Below are 27,747 nucleotides of genomic sequence, written 5' to 3' on the forward strand. Positions count from 1 at the left end.
TCGGCCGGTTTGGTCGATATAAACTTAACCTCACGTCAACAGTATCTCGCAGGCCACACCCATCGCAGATTTAACAAAGGGCTTGTCGCGCACGGAGTGAGAGACGTATGACCGTTCAACGACTGTCACAGACCTTCATGGATACTACGCTGCTGTTGCTGAAAAGTGGAGTTGAGAGGAACCTTTTCGATGCACTCCAGTACACCGGTGAATCGTTTTGGTAGTGTTCAAATTGTGAATCTGAATGTGATGCATGAGTTACCCCACGCGTTCGAAACCTATGCGCCGATTTTAAGTTAGTGTTTCTTGAAACTGACGACATGAGCCAACTCATGTGCGATTTTGCGAACTGTCAGAGCTAATTAATCAGTAACATTGTTGAACCCCTGTCGCTTTGGAGACTTCACACTGTTGAGTGGCCAGTGCTTTCTCGCTGCGCGCTGAGTCTTCTACCACAAACGTTGAAAGGGCATTTTCGAAGCTCATAATCATCAATCGAAAGGAGCGTGCTTCTATCAGTGACAGCGACCTCGTAAAGTATGATTGCGTCTATTACAACAAGCTTTAAGGTTGCCATACGCACAAACGTAGGTGTTTTGCACTCAAGTATTTGTGCTTGTGTGTATATGTGTTTGTGCGTTCAAACCTTCCAGACAACAAAGATACGCTTCGTGTGTTCTGATGTTCTCGTTTTCAGATATCATTTCATCTAAGATTTTGGAGTATTGAGAATAATGCAAAAATTAACTCCGAATTTCGGAGAATTGGGGATTTACGAGAAATAAACTCCGATAAACTACGAATTTACGCCAGGAAATAAACTCCGAAAAACACCCTCCGAATTTCAAGAAAAATAAACTCCGAAAACACGGAGCTCTACTCATAATCAGATCGTGGGTTTGGCACGTAAAATTTCAGAATTTAAATTTATTAATGCTGCTATAGCAAATAGGGTCACCTCTTGTTTGCGCAGCTTCTTGATGAGCTATGTCGCAGCTTCTCGCAGCTTCCCGACCACCCTACGATTGCGGCAACGATGACGTCAACTATATATATGCAAACCATCCATTCAATTAAATATAAACTCTTGGGTATTACCTTCCAAAACCAGGATTTGATTATGAGACACGCCATAGTTGGGGACTCCGGGTTAATTTTAACCTTCAGTGTTCTTTAACGTGCACCCAGTTCACGGTAAACGGGCGTTCTTGTATTTCACCCTCATTGAATGCAGCCAGTTTATACATCCCTCCAACATCCCTCCCACCCCCCTACACCCTCCCAGGAGGAGCCAAACACCCCCCAAAATTTTAACATGAGACCCCCCTTCTACATCCTCCTGCGGAAGAGGTATTGCCGAATGCCGGATAGGCGGTAGTGGCAATACCATTAAGCCGATAGTGAAATAAGACACGTGTTAAAAACTGAAGGTAAGGTGTATCAAAATGTTTTATTGTACACATGGAAACATGATACATAGTCAGTACATGATATGATAATATCTCTCAATCTCACTCTATCGGAGGGTGGCCAAAAATAGTCATTTAGGTAGCACAAGGCAAAAAGTCGACACATGCTTGGTGTGAAAAAATGCAGCGCACAAAGCGCCGGGTCTGCCGTCGACATGCAGACTCTCACGCACAAGAATATATGCATACTACGTGTATTGCGCGCACACGCGCGCACGCACACACACACACACACACACACACACACGCCCCACCGAGCTCACGGTAACAAACTCTCAACTGCATGTCCATCACATAAGTAGCTCAATTGTCTGAGAACCTTCCCGATCCGAAACGTCTGGTCCATTGATGGTTTGTTCACACTCAAGATCCAAAGGATTATATCATACCGTGCTTGTATTGTGAGCCTCCATCTAGTTCATCGAACAAATCGGATTCATTCATGTATACAGTAGTGCGATGCTCTGCAAGGAAATATAAAATCTGCAGGCACCACACACAGCAACTTCCATGGCGCTTTTTTTTTAAACGCGTAATAAAAACAACACGTAAACATTTTTTTTACAATTTCTCACGTGCCTATCAGCATCGTAGGTAAGTACGTGAAGCTGATTGGCATAATGGTACCATGCTGCAGGTATCAGACCGATTTGCAGAGCGTTAATTCGAAAGTGCAATTCTGCAGCACCACGACAACTGACACAAACATTATCGTGACGGCTAAGCTTACGTACCCTTCGACCACAAGGAATGTTGGATGAGATTTCACGGCAATTTTTGTGCGTATTATTGTGAACCATTGGTAGTTAAGTTACCGTACACGCATCAACGTTGAAGATCAGAGTTAAGGGCGTACGCAAACGAATCATCATCGGAGTGGCGCTCTCAGCGCCCGTTCTGCGTTTTTTCCTCGCCCTCGTTTGCGTTGCGCTGCCACTCCCATGATGTCATCAATAACCAACTTGCCCTGACATCGTTTTTTTTTGTTGACAGAAACGAATTTCAGGTAACAGGTGAACAGGCAGAAAGGATTCCAGCTATGACGATCCATCTCAAATATCACAACTATCCAGCCAACAATGCAGCAGACCAACCAAACAATCAGCCAGTGAACGACATTCTACTAACGTGCAGATATATTTACTACAGCGTTCTGCTGCCTTAACGAAATGAGAACACAACAGGCAGTGAGAGTACGGGAAAGAGCGATTTCGCTGAGGTAGTGGGCACAATGTAATAAATACATAAGTAATTTGTTAAAAGGCAAAGCGGCTCCTTATGTCTAAAAGTGTCAGGAAACTTTCAAGAATGCTTTTGAGATGCGGTTCTTTTTTGGCGAAATGAAATCTACGCTGTCTCGCGGTGGAACATTACAGCACTGTGATACCAGAGCCATGGAATTGCAGGAGCGCTATACCAGTGGACACCTCCTATATATGGATGCAAAGCCTGCGCGTCACATAACACGTCGTCCCTAGGATTACGCTGATGCTCCCACTGCGAGCTAAGCTTCGCAGAAATAAAAATAAAAGGGAATCGCGGCAGGCATAGCATGCGTCTAGCTTTGAATGCCGTTTATCTAGAATCAATCACCATGTCGTGTATTTGATTGTTTAACAGGACATGCGAATTGCGGTGGCAAATACGAGCGCGCATAGCGGGACGTGGAACATTACCTAACATCCTAATTTCTGAACAGCAGTGGGTTGGCATGTGCGAAAGCTCGTCAAAGTTTGGTCGGCATAAAGAACTAAACGAATGCAGAAAATGCGCACATGACTGATATTAAACACTGCCTCAAACAAAACAATTCAGAACCTGCTCACTGAAGTGCCTGACATGCTAAGCTCATTTATGCTAGACGGCAATATTTTAGCAACGATCGACTCTGGTCAAAAAAATAAAAGTAAAAAAGTAAAGAAAAAAAAAGAAGAGAAAAGGAAGGAAGGAAGGAAGGAAGAAGGAAAATAAGAAATTTAGATCCGGACAATGTGAGCACCATACTCGTTCATGTACCTTGTCTGTCCAGAGTGCTACGCTAAACACTCGATCCAAATCGCATGATCTTATCAATACGTCTTACGACGTTGTTGATTCTCTTTACGTTTACCTCAGCGTACAAAGGGCCGGAGCAACGAAAGTGAGAGACGTCTCGCTCTTCCTATGCACCTTTCTCATTCAGTATGTAAATAACAAGCACTTCGTTAAGCATATCTTACAATATCCCTTGCCCAGAGACACAATAGGCGCGAGAAAGTACAAAAAGGTAAGTGTTTCAAACGCGGCTTTTAAAATGTGCGTGGGGTGTTTGAACTACGACACAGGAAAACTAAAACGTGGAGAACTCAAATAGAGCGTAACTTATGCCACGTGACGTATGACGTAGAAGTCAACGTAATAAACACTTCATGGGCAAAAGGGCACATGCGAACAACGCTATAACGGGGACTCCGACAATTACAAGAAACGCGCGTCATAAAGAGATTTTTTTTGGAAGAAGTAACTTCTAAACGGTCAATTGTTTACTTCACATGCCCTAAGTACATCTTCAGACCACAGCTTAATCCCTGTCTCTTTGACTGACAGATATTTAACAAGCATTCGCCTTTCAAGACTGTCGTGATTCTCGCCTCAGCCCGATATGGTCATTGACATCGTTTCAAGAATTAATTACTGGGGTTTCGCACAGTGCCATAGGGATATCATGATAGAGTAGGGTATGAGGAGCATGAAGGTTCATAAAAAAGTAGTGCCGGTGTAAGGGTGTGACCATAAAGGGATGCGTGAGATTTGCTAGACACCTAGCATACACGTCGTCTACGTGTGCTTAAATGCCGAGAGGATGTCTGTGTGAAAACGCGATGTGTCGGATGAATTTCAGAGAAAGAATAAAGCCTTTCTGTGGCTAGAAGAATGCATGAACACGCGGGAAAGGCAAACACATTCAGTTTTTTTGACTATCGTCTACAGATGCGTACCGTAGTCTTGAAGAACGTCTTAGAATGCACGTTTGAAAAAACACGAGGAGGATTGCTGCTTCATGCCGGTTCACGTGGCGCAGCAGCGGCGAAAGGGCAAAGGACAACGCTGGTTCGCATTGCGAGGAAATGCGAAGGAAGAAAAGGAGGGATAGAAAATACGCGTCAGCTGCAGGCTGGGCAGTCAGCGTGTTTCGAAGTGATGGCAAAAGTTCTCGCAAGTGCCATGCGTATACAGTTGGAAAGATTGTGAGAGGTCATGCGGCGCGCACATGGACAGTTATAAGTGCTTTGTTCTGAGGCTAAACTGCTCCACTTCCCCTCCAGGATGCTGAAATTCACGACATCATTGCGCGACAGCTTGCGCTGCAAGTATGAAGCTTGTGTTTTTGGGTGACAAGAAAGGAGTGACAAAATCCCACAAGAAAAGCTTGCATACTAGTCATTCAAACAGGTTGCCTTTTCCGACCTAAACAATCGACGTAGGTTAAAATTATTAAAGCTGTTTTACGCTACCAGGAGAATGGCAGATAGATATAGAGGTGTTATGGTTGGTTTGTTGAGTTCGAACTTTTTTTTTTCAGCAGACTGAATGAGCGCGGATTGAAATAAAATTTGCAGGACGAAGTGCCTGTCACTTGGCGCCACCTTCCATACGATGTAGAACTGTGCATGTGGAATTATCTCGTTGAGGTTGTACTTTAAATTCGAAGTATAATATCAGCGGTACCTTAACTAATGCAGGCAGATAATCGAGACTACATTTTCCTGAATTCGGAAGGATTGTTTCACTCTCGTCTTGAAAGTAAGAGATTCAACAACTCACCGCCTAGCCAAACGGCGAAAGCAACATCCCACAGGCAGTGGTCAGTGTGACGGAAAAGGAGTATGACTTCATTCGTAAGAATTGTTTCTCCATTGTGGGTGCTACAGAAGGGGAACTGGTGAGCCTTTGGTGCTCTTAGAATAAGTTGGCAAAAGCATATTCGTAGGTTCTTTCTGGCGCTGCAAAACCGTCCCACTCCTCTCAGTTTTAGATAGGTACATCCCTGCTTTGGCGCATGTTAAGCAAACCGTTACAAAACATTTTCTTTAACAAACGGATTAATTTCAGTGCCAGATGCAACGAACATATTTGTGCCTCCCTTCTCGAATGCTTCATTTACGTCAAGCAAAGCGCATACATTCACAACATGGGAGCATGACTGTACGTAGGGAAGATGAACGTCTGCCCTTCTATGCTGCCAATGGCCCATGAAAAATGAATGTTCGTGCGAACAGTTTTTAGCATTGCCATAGTTTTTGTCTTCACAGCATGACTACAGCTAAGGTGGCATCTTACGAACAGTGTCAACAAGGAGCCGAAACACAACGCGAGCACAAGATGCAACAACAAATACGGACTTGTCACTACACGTTTCGCTCCGGCAAGCACCGAGTAACTGTATCACTTATACACAAGGCAGGCTGAGCGACGCTATCGAAAGATGCAAAGGCTGTGCGTAACATAATGTTTCATTCACTCGCTACCTTTGTATCGAACAACGCGCGTATTTACAGAAGGGCTCATCACATCACCATGTATTTTTTTCCCCTTACAAGCCACATATCACAAAGGCGCCATTTAAGTGCGTCACGCAAATAGCGGCGGCAAGGAAATGCGCTCACACATGTGGTTTGCGTCGCGCAACTGGTTTCGTAACATAATTTAGCAACAATCAACCCTCTCGTCCATTAACTCCAAAAATGACTGTGAGTATACAAGCAGGCTCTCATATGCGACACAGAGGAGGTAATGTCTCGATCACAACTGCTCTCTACCAGAGGAACGCAACAATACACAGGACTTTAAAACCAAGCTACGAGCTCAGCATCAAGCACACAATGAAGTGGTCAGAATCTGAAATGGCTAATATAACCGCAATTAGGCTGGCCTACTCGCAGCAGGCTTTAACGTGGTTGCCTTGATGAGCGACGTTTTCTGTCGGGTGATGCTTGTGAAGCAGCCATGTTTTACTCTGTTGCGAGCGTCATCACTGACATGTAAACGCTACTGTGAAATTTCTTGCAACTAGTGAACGGTGGTTGACGCAGCCGTATGAATGCAGTCATATTTCATGTGTAAAGCAGCGTCTTTCTTTCCGCATGCCTCCCCCCTCTCCTCCCTACTCCCTGCTCCCAATATCTGCACCTGCTCAAAGTACTGAGTATAGCTGGCGCAACAAAAAAAAGTAGAAGACATGTTATCGTATCTTCCACCACAAATTATCACGAAAGCTGGCCAGTCACGCATAAAGTACTGCGCTGTTTTCAGATGGCCAGAGAAAATTTCAACTCCTGTTCAAGCTTAAAGCAATCAAACAAACCATGTACAGACGCACACAGAAGAAAACAAAATGTCGCATTGCTCCAATACACATATGTGTATGACAATTGTGCATGAACCCTTATGTTGCAAGGGCCAGGTATGACCATAAAGCACCAGAACAATATATATTCTTCTATATAATGTAGTGTCTGTTGAAACAATTTCTGGAGATTGTGAAACAATCTTCACTCGGCATTTTGCCGTTAATAACGAGTATTGTCAGTCCGACGCTCATTTCGATTAAAGCCACGAGATTTCACGTAAGCCTTGACGCTGACCCAATAGCTAAACAGAAGTCTCAGTGACATGACGTAGCGACTTCTCTGACAGGGAAGCGCTTTTGAAGCAAGTAGTTCATTTTTGATTAAGGTGTTCCATACAGCATTCAAATTACAATTGCTGAAGCGGCGACCAATCACAGTCGACAACGTCACAGGTGGCGGAAGTGCACAAAGTGCATGTTTACAGCGTGGTCTTATGCGCGTTTATTTAAATGGATCACCTATCTCGCCTTGCCTCAAGAAATGACTGCTGTTTGAACCCGATGTCATGCCACAAATTTTTTTCGCTAGTGGGCAGAGAAGCTGCGAACTCGCCCTAGACACTGCAGCGCTGAACCACAGTAGAGTCGGGCAGTGGGACGGGAGCTTTATGAATCCCATGGTGCCAAGAAGGCAGAATCTCCTCTGGCATCGAAAATGTTCTCACCAAAGCTCACTCGTCTTGAAACAACGTTGCCGGCAGGCTGCACTATAATGCTGGCGCTAGGATATGGCACTCTGGTCAACACGCGCGCGCGGTGCGTCAGTAAACGCGCCTCTCGCGGGCGGCAAAACAAATTGAAGACTACTGAAAACGTATACGCGTACGAGACAAAAGTGCCCGGCAATCGGTTTTGAGTTCGGCTGTCAAGCGCGTTTCCAGTGCCACGCTGGTACTGTCCCTGCTGTCAGGCTCAGGAAGAACAGCACAAGCGAAGGAACTGCGGAGCGCTTGGAAAAGCTCAAAAGCTTTTTGAAGAACACATCATCGACGCCTTGGGGCGCATGCGTTGCTTTTCGCTCGCGCATTTCATGGAATGAGGGGTTTGCGCTCGACTGGTTATGGCCATGCGCAGAGCGCGACGCTAGCGCGCTAGACCGCGGCAGGCACGCGGCGTGTCGCGCCTTGACGGAGGCGGCGTTCGTCGGACTTGCGACGCGGTTGCTCTGCGAGCCCGCCTGCAGCTTGACGTTCAGCTGCGGCGCGCGCGGCAGGTGGACGCGCGTCGTCGTCCTGCGACGCGGGGGTGAAGCTCTTCAGTTGACCCAGTGGCGTGCCCTCCATGCCAGAGGGAACCTCAGCTGGCGTCATACGATCGTCCCTTGGCCCGTCGACGAAGGAGTCGCGGCCGTCACGTGGACACTGCATTCCGACTGCTGAGAGAGACAGAGAGAGGAGAGAAACAGGGAGCAAGCGCGTTAGCCCAAGAGTAAGAAAAATTACGAGACGCTTCGCTCTTGAGAGCAAACAAGATGTAAATTCTTTTTTGTTCTTTAATAACTGCAGATAGATGCGAAGCCAGGTTACATTAGAGCCGGCTATGCCAATATACAGTTGAGAAATTGTAACTACCAATTTACCCATAAATACTCTTACACATGCCACAAACAAACATACTAAGTAAAAAATTTAATATATATTAGCAATGACAACAATTAAGGTGTCATAAGATTGCATGTGGTTGATCGCTGCTGAAGACGCTCAGGATAACGGCCTCACTTGTCGAACAGAGAAACACGGTCATCGACGACGGAGATGTTTGCCTGGCCATGCTATCATGCTCCTCCATGATAGCATGATAGCATGAACACCATGAGTAGCATGACTGGTCATAGCATGACTGGTCATGCTACTCCTAGCATGCTACTCCATGATGACGAGGGTGACATATGAAACGACGCACTCATATTTAGTACGCACACAACATACGCAAACGCACAGTGTAGCAGTAAATGAAGTGTCTGGTCGCGACCAGTGTCTCTGAGAAAGGTCAGGAGTGCCTTCGTTGCCCGCAAATAACTACCAGCGCTGCTCCTAGGGTCCAGGTATAGATGGTGCAACTCAAGGAGCTGCCGCGTAAGTTTAGGGCACGCGCGCCTGCCCGCGCTATGCGGCGTTAAGGGCTACTTTAAGATCACTTGTTGGAGCGCACACATGCGTGTCGTAGATGCGGGTTGTGATCAATATACATTCGAGGAAGAGCGAATTGGTAATACGACCACTGACACTGCAGGCAATTGTCTCCACCAATCAAAAAGGAGAAAGACAAGCCTCCGGAGAGGCGTGCGCAACAACCTCGATTGCGGTCTCCTGCGATGGTTTTGGTGGGCTGAGGCCACCGTTCTCCTGGACAGGCAGCGAGTCCGACTTGTGCGCGCTGAAGTTAAGCCGGAACGAGGGCTTGGAGCGGCCGCGCGTCGACGGGTTCTCCCGGCGGCTGGGCCTCGGCGTCTTGATGCGCACTGAGCCGTGCTTGAGGAAGATGCGCTTGCCCGAGATGGGGCTCGGGCGGATGAGAAAGCTGCAGTCACGGGAGAGAGAAAGAATAATTTAGGAGCGCATGAAAAACGAATAAATGAACTAGTTGTTCACTCGACACTAGAGTGTACTAGAATCAATCGAGTACACTCTACTCGACACCCAGTTCGTTATTTTATTGTGAGAGATGGCTGGTTTCCTGAACTTGATGTAAGAATTCTTGAACAGGTCGAGGGATACTGAACGCTTACAACTAAGCAGAACCGAAACTAAATCCTTGCTGGATCTGATGAAATGCAATAGTGCTATCGTGGAAAAAAGAAGTTATCAAAAATAAGAGGTCAAACAGCAAGCAACATTAGGACGCCACTTTGTCCTCTGGCATCAATCATTCTGTGCAACAAAGTTACTGTTAAACGGAACAAACAATTTACCCCTTCGACTTATGTTTAAGCCTACTATGCTTCAAAGGGAGAATTTCAGATATACTCTTCTATGACCGGCGACCATTACATTCTCTCACAAGATTTATTGGAATAACAGAAGTATAAGATTGCCGCCGCGCAGAGCTCTGGGCCTGTATTCACAAAAGCGTCTTAAGCTAAAATTGTTCCTAAGAGAAAATTCCAGCCAATCCCGGGGCTGCACATCTCTTTAGTGAAAGTGGTCGACCAACGCAAAGGGCACTTACTAAAGAAAAGCTTTGTGAATACGGGCCCTGATGTCTTGAGAGCTTATTTAGGCAAACACATGAACATGCTATACTATCTAAGCATAGACCACTGGTCATGTGCAAATCGAACAAATAGTCAAACAAATGTATGACTTACATGATGTCACCTTCTTCGAGTGGTAGGTCACAGTTTGGGTTGATGATCACATACGACAAACTGTGCCGCTTGTCCGAGACCTCATCTGGAAACAAAAAAGTTCACTGAGTCATTAGGCTGGTTTACCAATAGGCAGACATATTTGTACTGAACTGAGCAGGCATTCAAAAGTGTCCTTTTTGTTTGATATTGTTTTTTATTTACTATTATTACTTTAGTACACGTTCACATTTTCACTGTAAGTGAACCGCAGTTAATTTGGACATCGCTTAGCCCTACTGTTTTTCCTGACGCTGCATTTTGTAAGGACTTTTCCGGTTCGATTCTATACGTTTCGTATCCCCCGTACCGCTGAATCCCTGTGAGATCGTGGGCGCGGTCCGTACGGACCAATGGCGAAGGGCAAAATAGGTGACGTACTTATTATCTGAGCTGTGCGCTTGGAACTAGTAGCATCCATTTAGCACGAGAAGGACTCTTGTACTAATAGATTAAAACTACAAACTACTACATCATTCAGTTAGCGGCATGGACTGACATCGAGGGAACTCTCTGTTGCAGCGTTATCTCTATTGGCTTCATTGTCACTTTTGCATTTCTATATTTATTTCATAGTTGTTTATTTCGTTATTTTTGTGTATAACATATAAAAAGAGTGTAAGTGAGTACTCCGTACCTCAATCTCTCCAAAGTAAACCATGTATAACAGATCAAAACAGTACAAAAAAAGTGGTTGCAAATTACGGCCCCTGCATTAAAATACGTTTGCGCGCGGATAGGAATCAAAAATAATTTTTTAACGCAAAGGCCTAATGTTCTTGCCCTTGATGCGTTGAATAATTTGCCCAATTACGACACCCCAAGAGACGGTAAATATAATTTTTATTTTCTGTCGGAAAGAGGACACGCTGAAACTGTCGCAAAAAATTAGCCACCGACTACGCCCAGCCACGTTTAGGAAAAGCGCGCGTTCATCTTTCGAAAGCTGATTCATCGTAGTTGGAGTCGTTCATCGTTCTTTTACACGAGCCTGACGCGAGCGGGTTGAGTCGCGAATGATTTTTTGAAGCGAAATAACTGACACAAACCAATCGCGGAAGACGCGAAAGAAGAAATAGGTGACGCTTAGGTAAAATTACTGTGCCTCATAATCATAACTGGCTTTGGCACGCAAAACCCTAGAAAGAAGAAAACGACAGGTCATCGGTCTCTTGTCTTGCTGCCCCTCTTTGTGCGCGTGTGTCAGCTGTTGGGCTTCAAAAAAATCCTTCACGATGAACATCGACCAACTGGCCCGACTTGTCATCTTGCGCGGGTTGTGCTAGAAATGTCAGGCTTCCACCGGACCGTGTTTGCATCAGCTCGTTTCTGTTGGGCTAGTGTCTTAATGACGTTTATTGTCGAGGCGAGGAAACAGTGTGCGAAGAAAGCTTCAGGTTAGCGTACCGAAAGCTCTAAATGTTTAAAAGCGTCCGGCGCGTCTCGGCTGCGTTTTTATGTAGCTTTTAAACGGGTCAAGCTGACACAATCTGCCTCTTGCAGGCTGGTTGATTCAACCCGACAACGCACCCGCTCAGCCCTGCGCGCTAGCGTTTAGGTTAACCCGACAGCAAATTCCAGCAGGTCAACTTGACCCGCCTTTGCCGAGTTCATGTGAATGCTCCTGAGAAAGAAATATTATGCAATCGTTTTCTGCAATGACCATCTGGCCTATAATCTACACATGTCCAGTGCAATCTTTTTATAGGCGATGGCGCATTTGCTTAGCTTCTGCTGTGGGCTTGATTGAGCGAAGCTGCATGTCTGAGCGCCACATTCGCTCATGCAAACTCGCGAGAAAATCAAAACGGTATGAAGCCTCGAAACAATGTGCACATACCATAATCTTGAACGGGCAGGCCCAGATCCTGCATACGCGTGCGCACCAAAGTGCTGATCTCCTGGCGCTCGATGTTCTCGTTGAACGTGGCCTTGTCGTCTAGGAGGTCCAGAGAGACCTGCCGTCGAAGAAAGAGGCATTCTGTTAGACAGGGAAGCACTTATGTTCAAGCCACAGGTCCTAAACTCCAGCAATTGTCTGCAGGTCTCAACAGCCGCAAGGACTTTCAGGTAGTAGTCGTGTTCGCAAATCTTCTTAATTCGTTGAGCCGAAGAATTCCGCATTCGTATCACTGTTCAAAGGCAGGACCTGGTTTATATAGGGGTTGGCAAAAAGCACGACGCTGAAACGCACGGACACGCGTTGTGACGCACGCTAGCGACATGCCTTGCAACTTAAACCACCACCATTATGCACTGGTTATAAACCGGCACAGTACCACACGTATACTGACATATTGCGTTGGACACAATATTTAACCCAGAACACGTGCCTGATGGTGTTTTTTCATTAATTTCCAGTGTTCGCCAAGGAATGGTTCCTGTGACGTCACAGTTGGTTCCAAGGCGGTGGTGGGACACATGCACGTGGCGCTATAGACTGCGAGCACTGATAAATTTTGATATTTATTTTGTGATACTTAATACTGTACGCAGAAAATCGTAGGTTAATCGTTTACCGAATTTAGTCTTTCCATGTTTCTGCCTCCCCTTACACCTCTCCCAGTGCAGGGTAGCAAACCGGATGTTTCTCTTCCGGTGAACCTTCCCTGCCCTTCACATTCTCTCTCTCTCTCGCAGTCTCACAGTTTCACTCAAATAATCCTGCAATAAAATACCTCCGTTGAAAGCACACCAAGAAAATCAAACTCCAGAAAGGAGCATTGCGTTTGCGACACAAAAATTGCAGGGTGCTGGATAAGTAAACGCCTGTGAAAGGCAAATTGAAAGTGACTGAAATGGGCCCTCAACTCGAACTGTGAACAGACATTCGTGCATGAGACATGCATCATTCATGCGTTAACGGGAGGTGTCCAACAAAAAGGAGCATAATGCACGATTATAGCAGGTAACCGAGTTCGACTGCAATTTTTGCATCGAGGAAAGCGATACAGTGACTCGTCAACAGTATGAAGTACAACATGCGCGCATTGTACATGCATCATAAGAGACGTGCGAAGTACTAATGAAATGAAGCGATTGGTTGCACAAGTACGGTATGCTCTTGTCAGTGTTCCTTTGGCTTTATTTGTCTCTGACCCGTTTTAAGGCATCTGTTTACATAGGCCCGTCACATTGCCGGCATTGATCGCCAGGCTAAACATGCCTGTAGCTACTATCCACCACCCCCTACACCTGTTTTAAAGATGTGACGTGGGCTATCAATCAGAATATATAGGAAAGCAAATACAACTCTTTGTTGCAGATGGAGTGTTGAAGGTTCGGATATTATTTGCTGCGGTTAGGACGGGTATAGTATATGTTCGTGAATCGGTATTCCGTCGAGTTTCATAAGTTATCCGCTGTGAAGTACTGTACGCTACAGCTTTTTTTTTAATCTTGATCTGTTCTACCCCGATAGTAGCGCTTCCCTTAGAAAAATGGAAAATCCAGAAAAAAACTAGAAAGTACCGTGAACTCACTGAAAACATACATAACTAATGTTTGTAATATAGTACCGTGAACCCGTAAATGCGCACATGCGGTATGGAGATTAATCACAATGTAGCATATAATTTTTCGGGCATGCCAGACACAACTGCCCTGCTTATAAATAAGGTAGGCTTCAGTTAATGTCGGTTATTGCATAGTTCCATCGCGGTAAAATGTCAACCAGGTGATTCCCAGCCACCGGCGAACGCTTTGCGTGTCTGTAACTCATTTTTCGCCGGCTTCGCGTGTTTGCGCGACAGATCGTCCACCTGCTTTGTGGCGTTTGCTACTAAAACTTGTCATTCTTTGGCTTAAGTAGCTCGCGTTGCAATCGCCTGGCTGATTTATTAAAATAGAAGTGTGCTCTTCCCGGGTTAAAAAAGGAGGCTCACATATGTTTCGCGCAGGCAGGCTTCGTTTCAGGGGTCGAAATTTACCAAGATGAGCACTGAATTCCGAAAGTAAAGAAATAAAACAGTTAGTGCAATAAAACCATTTTTTGAGATCAGATGATCGTATAAATGTTGATGCGCGAATGTTAATATTTTCTGTGATGTCATTTTTAAACAAAAGTCGTTGATTTGTCGCAGATGTATATAGGAGTGGCTATGGAGACCGCGTAATCGACGCTGTAGTTGCGTGTGCGCATGCTTGTTTACCTAAATACACTTGATTGTGAACCTTTTTGGGTATATTGCATATTGCGCCATAAATTAGTGGCCCTTTCAGAACACCTGAAAATTTAAGCAATAATAAAAAAAAAAAAAAAACGTGCCACAACAGCGTTCTGTGGTCTAGCTCGAGTATTTTTCTGCCAATATATATTTAAAGTGCTGCACTGCTGGAGTGCAGCAGTGCATTTCTCTCGTGGTATGTAATGCAGCGTTAGATAGAAATACCATGATCATAAAATTCATGTTGATCATTGTATCGTTTCCTCGTGGCATAGAACTGTCCATTACGCTTGCTTAGCCAGAGCAACTGTAAAAAAGGCTGGGTTATGCCTTTTTTGTTTAGAAACGAAGAAGTGAAGATAACCTTAAAAAAGCCAAATTTTACTGAGTTTCGCCTTACTGCGTTATACCAGCGTACATTTCTCCCGAAAATAACGTGGCAACGAATACAATGACGCGTGCATGAGAGACACATTTTTCGTGAAACTTCAGTGAAGTTCATCAAACTTCAGTGAATACGCGTCGCATAATAATTATTTCGCCATCGATGTACAGGCGTTATAATATTTGTGCGACTACTGCCCTTCGATCAAAAACAAACACAACGTCAGATTTGAATGGGTACAGGGTTATTTTGGCATCTCCGTCATTAGAATGGTCATGCGCCGTACTTGTGACATATGTGGGTGCGATGAGATGATCAGACACGTACTCGGATTCTGTCATCGTTACAGTGTGCAAAGAAAAGTGGAGTTAACAGCGTTAGACCAACAGGCAAATTGCCTCTTCTAAACGGAAATGATTTTGGGATATACTGGCCCAAACCGACGTCTCCATAGATGGCTTTAAACATGTTTTTGCTCTTGTTGACGACGTGCGGACTGCGTGATAGGCTATGAGTTGTTGTGCGCGCTTCTTGAGTTTATGCCGGGGATTTTTTATATATTTATATTCATTTCTCTATACATTGCCATTGAGTTATTTTGCCTCATTTATCCGATACAGCATATAGCCAGCGTTTATCCTGGCTAGCCTTGCTGTCTTTTCTCTTTATTATCTCTTTCTGATCGGGAACGACAGCAATGTCGAAGCTGCTTGCGCAACATATGAAGGAACCCATGGTTAATATCCTTGCCATTCCTGTACCCCCTTGTCAATGTGTGTCGTGTTTTCAAGCATAAAAGTGACTAGACAGCAGGCCAAACTTGGCTTGACATCCCTTTATAGTCATAAAAGGCTGGCAGGGATGCAAACAGCAAGCGCGTTAGTTACACGTTGCCTTTATGCACCACAACACGCCCTTACTACATAGCGGTATAATGTATTATCGAGGCATCTCAATCTCCAGCATCGCATTAAAGCAATGTTTCGCTCTCTCTCTCTCGAGCAGAAGTTTGAACGATTGTCTATGTCGTTCCTTGTGATACTTCTTCCAAGACATTGAAAACGTTGGTCCTCCAATCTTGGGCGGCGCTCGTAGGGTTAGTGCTCTGAAGAGGGAAGCGTTCTCCAGTGCGCAGGCTGGGGGAGGGGGGGGGGGGGGGCTAAACGAGCGTGCTGTGACTGGGTGGTGCTGGTGGTCACTGTGAAAATGACCATCACGTGAGAAACAAAAATGTATTAGTGCTTATTAAGGCTGGGCGGCAAGGGGAAATCTGTACAAACACCGTAACTTTTTTGCTCAAGGAGGACACCTGACCGCTGCGAGGGCAGCCATCGAAACTCGGCTCATTCAGCATGACCATCATCACGTGAGCAGCACACTCGAGACCACGTGACGTGTTTATTCCGCTAGTTGTGCTTCTGTGAACGGGTTCTACATGGGAGAAACTTGCTCGGTGTTGTCATGTTCAGACACGCCTCACCAATGGCACTTTGTTCGTCAACTGTCTGCAGTAGCAGCAAACTTCACCACTAATGTTTACCGGGTCGAATACTAACAGCTCTTGAGACTGAATAGCGGCCGCTGAGTGCTTATGTATACAGGAATGGGCCCCCCGGGAAGCAGAAGATTTCGCTATGACCAATGAGGAACGAACTAGAATACAAGCGCCCGCCTGAATCTGAACAGATTCTTCAAAGCGCAAATCACATGTTGTAGGCTTTGACTTAAGCTGCGAGCTACGAAGTGTACATTTAACCTCGTGCCTGTGCTTAGAAAGACATTTAGAAATGCGTTTATCGCACGCAAGTTGAAACACACGTTGGACAGCTCCTGCGAGCGCGTGCCTTAGAATGAAACAACCTGAGAGAGATCGCCTTTTACGCCGTCCAACCAAATGACCTCATCGTAGGAAAGAGACGACACAAAATAGCATGCGAGGGGTCTTTTGGAGCAGTCGGCAGCTCTTGGTATGCAAGGTTTCAGTGGGGTTGCTGAAAAAAAGTTGCGAAGAGGAGGAACCGCGAGAGCATGGTGCCGGTGGGTTTCCGTAGTCCCGTGATCGGTGCGGTGCGCGACACCGTCGCAGTGCGCTATACATGCTCGCATTCCTCCGCTGTGTGCCGTCCGGTACGTGGTGCAACGCTGTGTGCGCGGTCGGCTCACCTCCTCGGCCGAGTGGACAAGGATGGGCGGAGGGTACTGGGGCAGGTAGGGCTTTCGCCTCACCGAGCCTCCCAGGAGCGGATGGAGCTCTCCGGGGCAGACGCAAGGCAGCCCCGCCGCAAGGCCTGGCGCGCCGGCCGGGTACGGGGTGCGCGGGTCGAAAGGACGGCGCAGCTGCGGGCTGCCGCTACCCCCTTTGGACGCTGCCTCGCCCTGGCAACACAACGCCGTTCGCACCACACCAGCTGCTTGCTTGCTCGCTCGAGTCGTGGTTTCGGCCGACTTTCGAGCGTGGACGAGCACGCGCATTTATTTGTCAGCAGACGTAGAAAAACCGACGCGGAGGCGGCAGACATATGCTCGCAGCTGGATTTTCCCGATGCGCGTCACTAAGTCCTCTGCGCCGAGATCTGTAGGACCATGCTCGTGGAAAGCATCCAGCTGCTCAGCATCTCCTCTTCGCACGGATATAATTTAAAGTTGAGGGTCACTCAGGCTTCTTGTGGGATAATTGCGTACAGAAATGGCCATTTTGTTTCGCGTATCTTTAACGCATATGCACTACTCGTGGCATCAACTTTTACACACTGAATTCTTAAATGGCTGAGCCAACGCGCGAGCGAGGGTTCACCATATATGTATGCACGCTGCTCTGAAGGTAGGCTAGCTCTTAGTGAAGCGATTGATTCTTGTGTTTTGATTTGTGGAAGTGTAAAATATAGTAAATAAAGGAACTTCACAGGCCCACGTGTCTAAGAGCGAATGCAAATGAGATGGAACTGATTTCCAATCTGTTCGGGCTGCCTGCCACGCAAAAAAGCACGCAGGAACATTAGCCAGGTGGTTATTCAGGGCACTAATACAGGCTATTTGTTGACTATTGAACGTGTTTGGTTTATGTGGGATGAAAAATAGACATAGGACTACGCTGCAGAGTAACGATTTTCGCAGGTTGCTCTTCATCTTGCATTTCCGCATCTAACGGCAGGAAGTGCAATTTGTGCATTCGATCAATAACTTAGGGATCAATCAATAACTAAGCGATCAGTAACTTACGCGTCAAACGGAGTGAATTTGCTTTCGCAGTTTAAGATAAAACCGAGAAAACATACAGCTATGGTAACTAAGAAGCTGCGTGCGCCACACATACCTGAAGCATTAAACGACTGTGTCAGTGCAGTCACAGTTAGCTGCAATTGGTCGCAGTCCAATGCAAGATTAAGCATTCTATACGCTCCTTGAATTACCTGCGGGCTGTTTAGAAGAAAAAAACTGAAGAGTCCGTCGACTTAAGGGTTAACCACATGGCCTTGTTAAAATTCATAACCTGCAGCTCTTGTACTGCAGACAGGCCTTCTATTGCATGTCTGCCAGACCAGGATATAAATTTGTATTGAAGCCCGGTTAGAAGTGAAGTGAACTAACTTGCCTCAAGGAATAGGTTCTTATTCTTTCCACCTGAACGGCTCCCTATTACGCGCACTTAGATTCTTCGTCGGCAAGGGTGCTATGCCGAAGCTATTTAGTGCTTCATACCGAAACTATGGCTTTCTGTTAGGACAGATAAGGAACACAGGAAACTGGTTTCTAATATAGAATATAAAGGCTTCGGCTGTCGATGATGGCCGAAACGCTTCATGCAGACGACACATAGGCACAAAGACAAGACTGGCAACCAAAATTTGGACGCAGAGCGTACTAGCTTCCTTCGGGATGAACTAGTCACTAGCACAAGCAAAAGATCCAGAATGAACTTGCAAAAGAAAAAGCTAAATGTATTTCAATGAATGCTAGAATGTAAATGCTGAAATTTCAAGCGGCTTTACAACAGAACAAAGTACTATTAGAAGCGTTAAAGCCGTACGGCGAAATTGCGCACACTGAAAGACGCCGAGCCACAAATGCATGCACATTCACAACGCTCTTACAACGTCTGACTTACCACTTAAAAAAGAAGCAAAATAGAAAGAAAGAAAATAAAAAGAAATGAAGCACTACCACCTCCATTTCCCCCCATTGAAGTTATATTAAAATAAAGAGATTTAGTCACCCGAAATGCTGACGGCTACCGCTTTTCAAATCAATCAATCAATCAATCAATCAAATAATTACTGTGCCCACGAACCACACTGAGGTCTGAGTGGTGGTGCACTACAACAACACAACTAATACTACTACTACTACTACTACTACTTCTACTACTACTACTACTACTACTACTACTACTACTACTACTACTACTACTACTACTACTACTACTACTACTACTACTACTACTACTACTACTACTACTACTAATAATAATAATAATAATAATAATATTAATAATAATTGCCTTATGCCTAGTAAGCTGCCTTATGAATTGAGAAATGCACCCTGATGGGTACTCACAGTCGATCCCTCGGGGTTGGTCGTGCTTTGTGTCCTGTAGATGCCGATGGGAATTTCACATGTGGTTGAGCAAAGTTTTTGGTATAGACGTCCGTATGTCCTGATCCACAAGTCGTCCTTAGTAATTCGCATCTACGTGGTTGAGGGGAGAAAGAGCGAAATATTTGTGTCATTGACATTCGCTGACAGCTTCGGCAGTGTCATGTGCTAGTGACGGTGCACGCCACCGTGCAATAAGCAAAGGACCACTTAAGTGCGCGACATTATCCCCCGTAAATAAACAGCAAACTTCCTATGTGCGGTTAGCATTGTTGTTTATTTCTAATAGGAAGGGCCTGGTAGGCCTAAGGAAAGGGAACGAGGGATTAAAACAGCGCTGGTAAACCGGCGTTATGTACGAAGTCCAGGTGGTTTCGGCCGAAGAAGTTAGGTTGCCAAACACCATCTGTAGTCAAGGAATCGAACGCCGTAGTATAAGACTTCTGGCTATCTATTATATATCGGCATTGCGGACTCCAGTAAAATCAGCAGAATTTTATGCCACGTCATGGCGATGCTGCTATAGCATGAAGGCGCGTAGACAACATACATTGACATGCACTCATTGCGCTGAAACAAGCAAAATTGGAACTATATATATGCTATGGACTGCAACAAACGTTCACACTTTACATGAAAGGGAAAAGTTGAAAATCATCTCATGAACTCAGAACAGAACAGGCGCCTTTGTATAATAGTCGTACCCGTAGGCCTTAATGCAGCTGATAAAAATTGACTTGCTTGCGCATTTTGTACTAGAGGAAGCAATCTGCTTACAAGAAATGATAATTTCGCAGTCTATGCAAATAACATACGCATATGCACATGAAGTTTGTAAGCCTTCTATAGGCAGGTTGCGGAGTTATGACCGTATACTTTGAATCAGCTAAAGTCCATGGAATGTATATGAGGTAGGTAGGGTGAAGGAAGCTGTATAGATGTACACCCGTGGGCAAAAGTATACGGACCGCAGGGTTGCCGAAAAAACTGAATTTCTTCGTAATCAACATGCATAAACTGAAATTACCGAGTGCACTGGAAAGTTCGCAATCCCAAGTTTGGACTGCAGTCCTCAATTTCAAGTTGCATTCGCAGGCAGTTGAAAAAATCGGCTTTATCGCGCAATCCCTGGTCCGTATATTTTTGCTCACGGGTGCACATCTTTCTGTCGTCTCTGTCTAACGTTATGCTGGCCCAACCTGTAGATATGCACCAACTAACCGAGAAAAAAATACCGTGTTACTGTATATATGTAGCTTAGAGGTTCTGCAGACAATCTTGATGTAGTCGAATTGACAACATAGTTCGTAGGCAAATATGGTTTGTAAAAACTGGCGCCACCTAGACGCGGGAGGGAACGACATATAACGAATAACGACAGTTTTTGCCAATGAATGCCTTTGGAATTGGGAATTCGACTTCACACGCACCGTGCCACGTCTTGAACACAGCAAGGCAAGTATATCGAAAATGTCCGCATTAATCTTGTAACGCAACAATGCGTTCCTCGAAACCGTGTTTAAGCCGAACACATTCTATTCCACTCTGAAGGTTTCAGGAACGCCCACACACCACTCACGTCCGAGTTCTGAACATAAGGGCCCCACGGGAAAAGTTATATTAAATAATGTCTACGGCCACAAGTATATCATTGCTGTTGCCTTTGGAGTCAATAGCCACGTGTCTTCTCTGTGTTTTTTTTTTTTTCTGTTTTTTCTTGCCATTAAATGCCAGGATAAGAAATGCTAGGACGATAAGAACGTCGGACTATGGGTTCAATGAACTCACTAGACTATTTTATAATCGTTGTTTTAATCAATAAACAACGTGCATTTTAAAGCGCGAGGCTAAATACCGACCGCAACATCGCCCAAAGTTAGGCCTCATTCACACAGCCGTCAAACGCTCCGTCACGTCACCGTCACGGCATCCGTTTTCGTCAGGGGAGAGGGTTTCCGAGTCGTTTTCCCCTAAAAAACGGCTCGCCGGCGACGCAGAACGGTGCTCTACGTTTCCGTCGCCAGCACGGTGACGGAAACACTCTCGGAAACCCTCTCCCCTGACGAAAACGGATGCCGTGACGGTGACGTGACGGAGCGTTTGACGGCTGTGTGAATGAGGCCTTAGCGGTATAGAAAACACCTTGCTGGCAACTCTGGGCTGCTCAACAAAACTAGCCCTTTCATGTACCGAGAATGGAGTGAGAGAGTGAAATAACTTTATTGAGGTCCAGAGAAGACGCAGGGGAGACCCCGCGCCACCCGGCTAGTCCCACGTAGGGACCGCCAAGCCGAGCTTGACGGCCAGAATGGAGGCCGAAATTCCCTAGTCAAGTCGACCAGTTGAACAGGCGAACTGAAACTCGCTGTGCATATTTTTTCGCTGCTGCCCATATGATTAATTATGGACCCGCCTATGCGCATTGTTCTGTTTATAATATTTTCTGTGTTTGTTTGTTTGTTTTAGCCAGGATTGCGTTATCTCGCGAGCGCTCACATGAATTCACGGGGAGATTGTTAGGACTGTCAACAACTCTTCGGCGATGCCTTATGGTCTTGTGTGGCATGCGCGATCATTTGGATGAATCGTCTTGGTGGCGACGATTGTTGACCCTTTTTGTGTATGTAAGTGGTCGATTGTGCGCGATAAGGAATCGGTTATTAGCGTTAACCTTTGTGTGTGTTTATTAGACAAGAAATTTAGTTCGCTCCGCGGTCAAGTTTCCGGCTCTTTCTGTGTTCTCAAATTGCGCAATCTGTTCACATCTGTGCACCCACTAACCTCATGATTCCAAAAGGTCACGTTTGAAACATGATATTTTCCTTTTCTTGAACCAGTGCGCTGTTGCCGGTTACAGCTACGGGAAGTCCGCGTGGCAGGTCGAAGAAGTAAGGCGACTTTGCAATGCCATACCTGTAGATCGTCAGCGCGTTTGTCAACGCAGGTTAGGCTGAATTTATTTGAACTTGTGAATCGATAAGCCGCGCGGTGTGTGCCGTTATGAGATGCAGAATATGCAAAGGCACAAACGGAACCGAGATCGAGTTTTTTCAGACGTGCAAAATTTTTACAATAATCGGTTCAGGTCAGCCTGCTAGCTGGAACCATGCAGTGCTGATGACATGCTCATTGCAAAATAAACTGGACCACCATAAGTTTAGCAACGGCCTTGCGGAATAGAGAGCATTACCTTTGCTAAATGTGTTGAGCATCGACAAGATCCAAAGACCTACAGAACGCTGATTTGCGCACGGCAAGATATGTCAAGGACGGGTGTGTTGGGCCAGGGAAGCTAAGTATAACCGCCACAACAAACAGGTGGGAGGGCAGGTAGGGGAATGGCCGCGAAGTCCACGCAGAAACAAATATAGGAATGCTAGCCGCCGCCACGCCGTTCAAAAATCAGGTGAATGTTGAAGAGTGCGACATTGACTAACGTAACAGAAAATAAATTTAAGAATTGGGGGAGGAGGGAGGACCACATAAAAGGCGTCAAGAACGAGTCGAAAGTACGTCTTGTCACTGCCCGATCGCTCAACACCAGACGGCCGTGGCCAGTCGCCTAGCTGAGGCTCACCTACCCCGCCGTAACACGTGCTAACTTAGATTTCTCATACATAAATGAAACACAGTTTCATTTATTTATTAACTTTCTCTTCAGAATAAGCTGTAAGTGTAAACCTTGCGCCCACGTTCAGCTTCTGCTTGCACACACGTTGAAATCTGGCGCACGCACGGACGGGGAGGTGATAAAGGCGAGCGCGGCACGCAGTCGCGTGAATTCACTAGGGGCATCTCCGCCTCGCAAATCTAGGGAACCGCACAAGACGAGATCTGGCCACACTGGTGTGTTCTGGTGGGGATTTAGTCGCTCCCCATTTTAAATGTGCGAACAATATCAGTAATACAGTCCTAACAGGCCTATTGCCTTTAACCTTTTTTTCTTGTGGGGAAGCATGATTGTGAACTGCGGTCAAAATGCTTATACGAAGTGGCCGACGCAGAATATCACCTGCAGCTTTTCGGATGGAGACTGCAAATCTTAACAACCATAATGCTTCCTGCCTTATAAAACATTGTCTAAAGTCAGCTAATCGTGCTGATATGCACAATTGCTGGCAGCGAGGACATGCATTCGATGGCCGAATGAGTAGCCGAAATCCCTAAACCGCAAGTAACATTAAGTTGCCATGCCATTGTGTTTATCCATGTGATAGTTTGCAAATAGCATTCAAACTTAATTCATTTGACACCTAGGCCTAATTGAATCTTCTGTGCTCGCGTTGCGTTCGCATATATCTATTACATGCAAAATTCAGTGACTTCAACACGTACAGCACCTCGAGTCTTGTGCGTGAGTGTACTCACGCACAAGACTCACGCACAATGACCGACTGCATCAACGCCGCATGCTGAAGCAAAATTACATGACGATATAAGTTGTCGATTTCCTCAAGATTCTTCGCGCGTGCTAAGAATGTTTCAATAGGCGATCCAGCCACAAAGAAGTTGCATGTCTACAGTGAGGGCAATTCCTTTCTGATTGTTTAGTATCTTTCTCAGGCAAGGAAGACGCTGTCACATAAACTCGTAGAGCTACCGAGTTCGCGTTAAAGAATGTAATCATTTCGCAGGCTTAACCATGCAGAGTGCCGTAATAAAGCAACTTACCGAAGACAAAAATCCTGATCCCGGTGCTTGGTCAACGCCCAGGAGCAAACGCACAAATGTTATCACATAGTCTTTGACAAAGGCCTAGAAAGCGTAAAAAGTAAGAAAAAAAACAAAACACAAACATGTGAATGAGCGCTTTACTTGAAAGGTGGCCTGTATACACATGTAAATGTATTCAGTACGCATAGTGTGACTGACTTTGCACACTTCAATGCAACGGCATACTTGAAACAGAAAAAGGGAGTAGTAAATAACACGCAGCGAGTTTTCGACCGCGCTCAGATTTGAATGTGTTCCCAATGAAGCTCGGGAACTTCAAACCTGAGCAAAGTTCGAAGGAAAACGCAAATATACTACAGTTCAAAAGTTATTTAAGAGTAAAGGTCGTGCACAGAAATGTACCAATCACAGTCTATACGGGCAATGATTATCTCTACGTCATAAAAATTCATTACGCAGACACAAAGGCCTTGCAAGAATTCTTTGTAAACTAGCTCTGCTTTCCACAATTTTGCAAATGTTCTTAATTAAAATGTTGTACCCAAAGAACATGCTTCATTTGTCTTCATAGAGCCTAAACAGTCATGCCTTTCTTGATAAGGTTTTGTCTGTCATAATTTAATATACAAGAACGCCCCGTGTTACAGTTTAACGTGTTAACGAAACAGTCGTTTTATTAGACTCCATGCTAATCGTTCTCTAAAGTTGCGCATTAATTGCATTAATTAAATTTATGCCGCACTAATATGATGCACTCGAATAAAGCTTTCGATAATTAGATTACCGTGAGCCTAAAGGCACATGCTGCTCTCCATTATGGTTCTCCAAACATCGTTACAACGCTAAGCAAGACGAAGACATAAACACAAACTGCACAGGTCTGGCGCTGGAGAGCCTGCCGCAGTAGCTTAGTGGCTATGGTGTTGTGCTACTAAGGTCACGGGTTCAATCCCGGCAGCGGTGGCCACATTTCAATAGGGGTGGAATGCAAAACACTCATTTACTTAGATTTAGGTGCACGTTAAATAACCCTAGGTGGTCAAAATAATTCCGGAGTCCCCCACTACGGCGTGTCTCATAATGACATTGTGGTTTTCGCGCGTAAAGTCCTAGAATTTATTTAAATTTTTGGCGCTAGAGATCAACTGGCTTTATTGCACCAACGCTTACATGCATCAAAGGCACACTACCATCGAAATTCGAGAGTACATCTCCTATAAAACGGCTGATCACGTGCGCGTGATCATTTGACATGTACTTTCGAAATTCGGAAGGTATGACATGTACCCTCGAATTTTAATGTTAGTGTACCTTTTATGCATGTAAGCATTGGTTTAAATAAAACCAGTCGATCTCCAGCGCCAGTCTTGTGCAATTCTTGTTTATATCTTTGACTTCCTGAGCGCTTTCAACCATGTTTCTTAATGCCAGTAACAAAGTAGCCCAGGTGCTGCAGCATTATAGTAGCCGTTCTGCATTTCGTTTTGTATTCGCGCTGGAATTTCGAAACATTCAGCGCGTAACAATACAGCGATTAATGTAAGGTCAAACTAATCGATGCCAAGGAGGGTTCAACATTTGTGCTCCCTATACCGCCGTCCTGACGTCTTGTTTCCCGCTCATAGCATCTGTTACATAACTGCAAAAATTGTAAATATCATTTTTGGCAGTGCAGCAAGGGAGGCTACGCCCACTGAGTGACAATTGATTAGCTCCCAGCTAAAGTTTAATCATGTGGAAACCACCAAGCCCCCCCCCCCCAAAAAAAAAAAAAAAAAAAGAAAGGAAAAGAGCTGGGTTATGCAAAATACAGCTGTTGCTTTCTTTCCCTTCTAGCAACCGTGTCAATACTTGTTAGTGTTGTTCAAGTAAAATGACTCACCAGTATTGTCGCGGATTCACGTGATTAGGTCAAACGACTCATAGAGGTTAGCTACAGGCAAATATATTTGTTGCATGACGCAAATCACTGCCCCGAGACCTCGACTCTATACGAGTGTCACAAATCTCAATCGACTCAGTAATATTACTCAACAACACATAGGCGCTCTTTGGCCAATAAAATCCAATAATAATAATCATCATCAACACATAGCTTCCCATCTTTACACTGTCTTGCTAGGTTGACGATGTATCTCGCGAAGTTCGAACGTTTCCTTATGCGATGACGAAGTTCCCTCACTGTCTCTTTCTTTGTGTTAATAAAGCAGCACGTGAGTTTCGTCTGGATCCACAGGCCTGCGCCCCGTTTTCCTGGCTGAGTCACAAACTGGCTTTACAGTATAGTATGAGCGAACCTCGCGACAGGCGGCTATAGAAAAAAAGTTGTCGCAGTTTCACCTGAAAGGCGAAGCATCGACTGCGATAGCAAATTTGTAGAGAGCTATACGGAGTAATGATAGCTTTATCAGCTGTATAAACTTGGACATGCAGCAGCACCGGCAACACGCAGAACTGTTGTCGACGCCGTCGGCGTTTTGCCCGCGTTCGCACAAAATGCGTGCGGCGTTGGTGACTGTTGCCGGAGCCTCTGATATAAATAGGCACTTCGTGCCGCAGCTAAACGTCGCCTCCCCCCCCCCCCCCCCCCCCACGGCCTTTCGCGCGTCGGAAGAAGGCGCGTTTGCTCTACATATATGGTGATTGTAAAGAAGGAAAGAGACGCCTACTTCTGCAGCCCTTAAGGGAGCACGGCGCAGAACGCGCGTTTGTTCTCCGCCGTGGGTTCACTCCCCGTGAAAGCGCGCGTCCCTCGCGCCCTTTCACTCTCACATACAGCGTTCGGCGGCGCGCGGCGACGATTTCATCTCCATTGACGTCATACGGAACCTCACGGCGACGGCGACGCCGACGGCAGAAATCTGCTTTGGAGTGTCCATATAATTGCTGTCGCAATAAAAACATTAATAAGATAAAAACGCAACTGATGCGGTGTAGCCACAATATGGCTGTAGGCGGACCCGTGCACATGGCTAAGTGGAAGGAGCATGAATGATGGCCGGCAATAAACCGCCTCAAAGTGTTACACGCGCAACAATACGCGTAATGCAAGTTTGAACGCGCCTTCTCTTAAGTCGTGTGCGTGTGGAGTGGCGCACGAGGACATAGCCTACGTGTTGCAGGACTGCCCCCCCCCCCCCCCCCTCATATCATCCCATATGCCCAGCAAAGGCAACAGTTACGCTACAAACAGGGGGCTCTGAGCAATCATCCATTGTCACTTCGGGGACGATACTCGCAACGTGGCCAGCTAGTAGTCTTAAAAGGACACCTTTCAATGCAATGAAACACTTTTTTTTATTAGTGCGGACATGTTCTCGAAATACTAGGGACGATTTTACACATCTTTTGCCTCTTTAATGTGTTAGTGCTTGCATACGTGCCAAACTGTCATTCTGTTTTCATTTTAACTTATTGATTGTTTGAAACAAATTTATATTTTCCATACAAGTGAAATGAAATAGCCCGAGGTCTACTGCTTCCAATATTTCCTGTGGGACCCCATTTAACGATAACTCCCCAAGAAGCTCTGCCGTCCGCATTGACTTACCTGATACAAGAGGGTATCCAGCATGCTCGCGCTGAACACATTGCCGGCGGCAAAGGGAAGCCGAAACATGTAAGAAATGTGTGAGCCACGATCCCTCTCTCGCTGCGTGGTAAGAAGAGGGGAAAAAAAAAAGAAACGAGCGACAGGAAACACGTTGGCAACGGTTTTTTGAGCA

The 27,747-nt window shown here is 45.6% G+C and overlaps 1 protein-coding gene across 1 annotated transcript in view; it reads right to left on the bottom strand.

Moving 5' to 3' along the window:
• Positions 1 to 6,784: 6,784 nt before the first annotated feature.
• LOC119436935 (potassium channel subfamily T member 1-like) overlaps positions 6,785 to 27,747 on the bottom strand; it is a 596,918-nt gene continuing 575,955 nt past the window's right edge. The window contains exons 22-28 of the mRNA XM_049660126.1: positions 27,573 to 27,674; positions 24,020 to 24,103; positions 19,310 to 19,441; positions 12,045 to 12,162; positions 10,166 to 10,250; positions 9,153 to 9,378; positions 6,785 to 8,233 (exon numbers count right to left, since the gene is read on the bottom strand). Of these exons, the coding sequence (XP_049516083.1) occupies positions 8,165 to 8,233; positions 9,153 to 9,378; positions 10,166 to 10,250; positions 12,045 to 12,162; positions 19,310 to 19,441; positions 24,020 to 24,103; positions 27,573 to 27,674 (816 nt within the window). The 3' untranslated portion in view covers positions 6,785 to 8,164. The remainder of the gene's footprint in view (positions 8,234 to 9,152; positions 9,379 to 10,165; positions 10,251 to 12,044; positions 12,163 to 19,309; positions 19,442 to 24,019; positions 24,104 to 27,572; positions 27,675 to 27,747) is intronic.

This window comes from Dermacentor silvarum, chromosome 1 (genome assembly GCF_013339745.2).
Source record: "Dermacentor silvarum isolate Dsil-2018 chromosome 1, BIME_Dsil_1.4, whole genome shotgun sequence".
Taxonomy (NCBI): Eukaryota; Metazoa; Arthropoda; class Arachnida; order Ixodida; family Ixodidae; genus Dermacentor; species Dermacentor silvarum.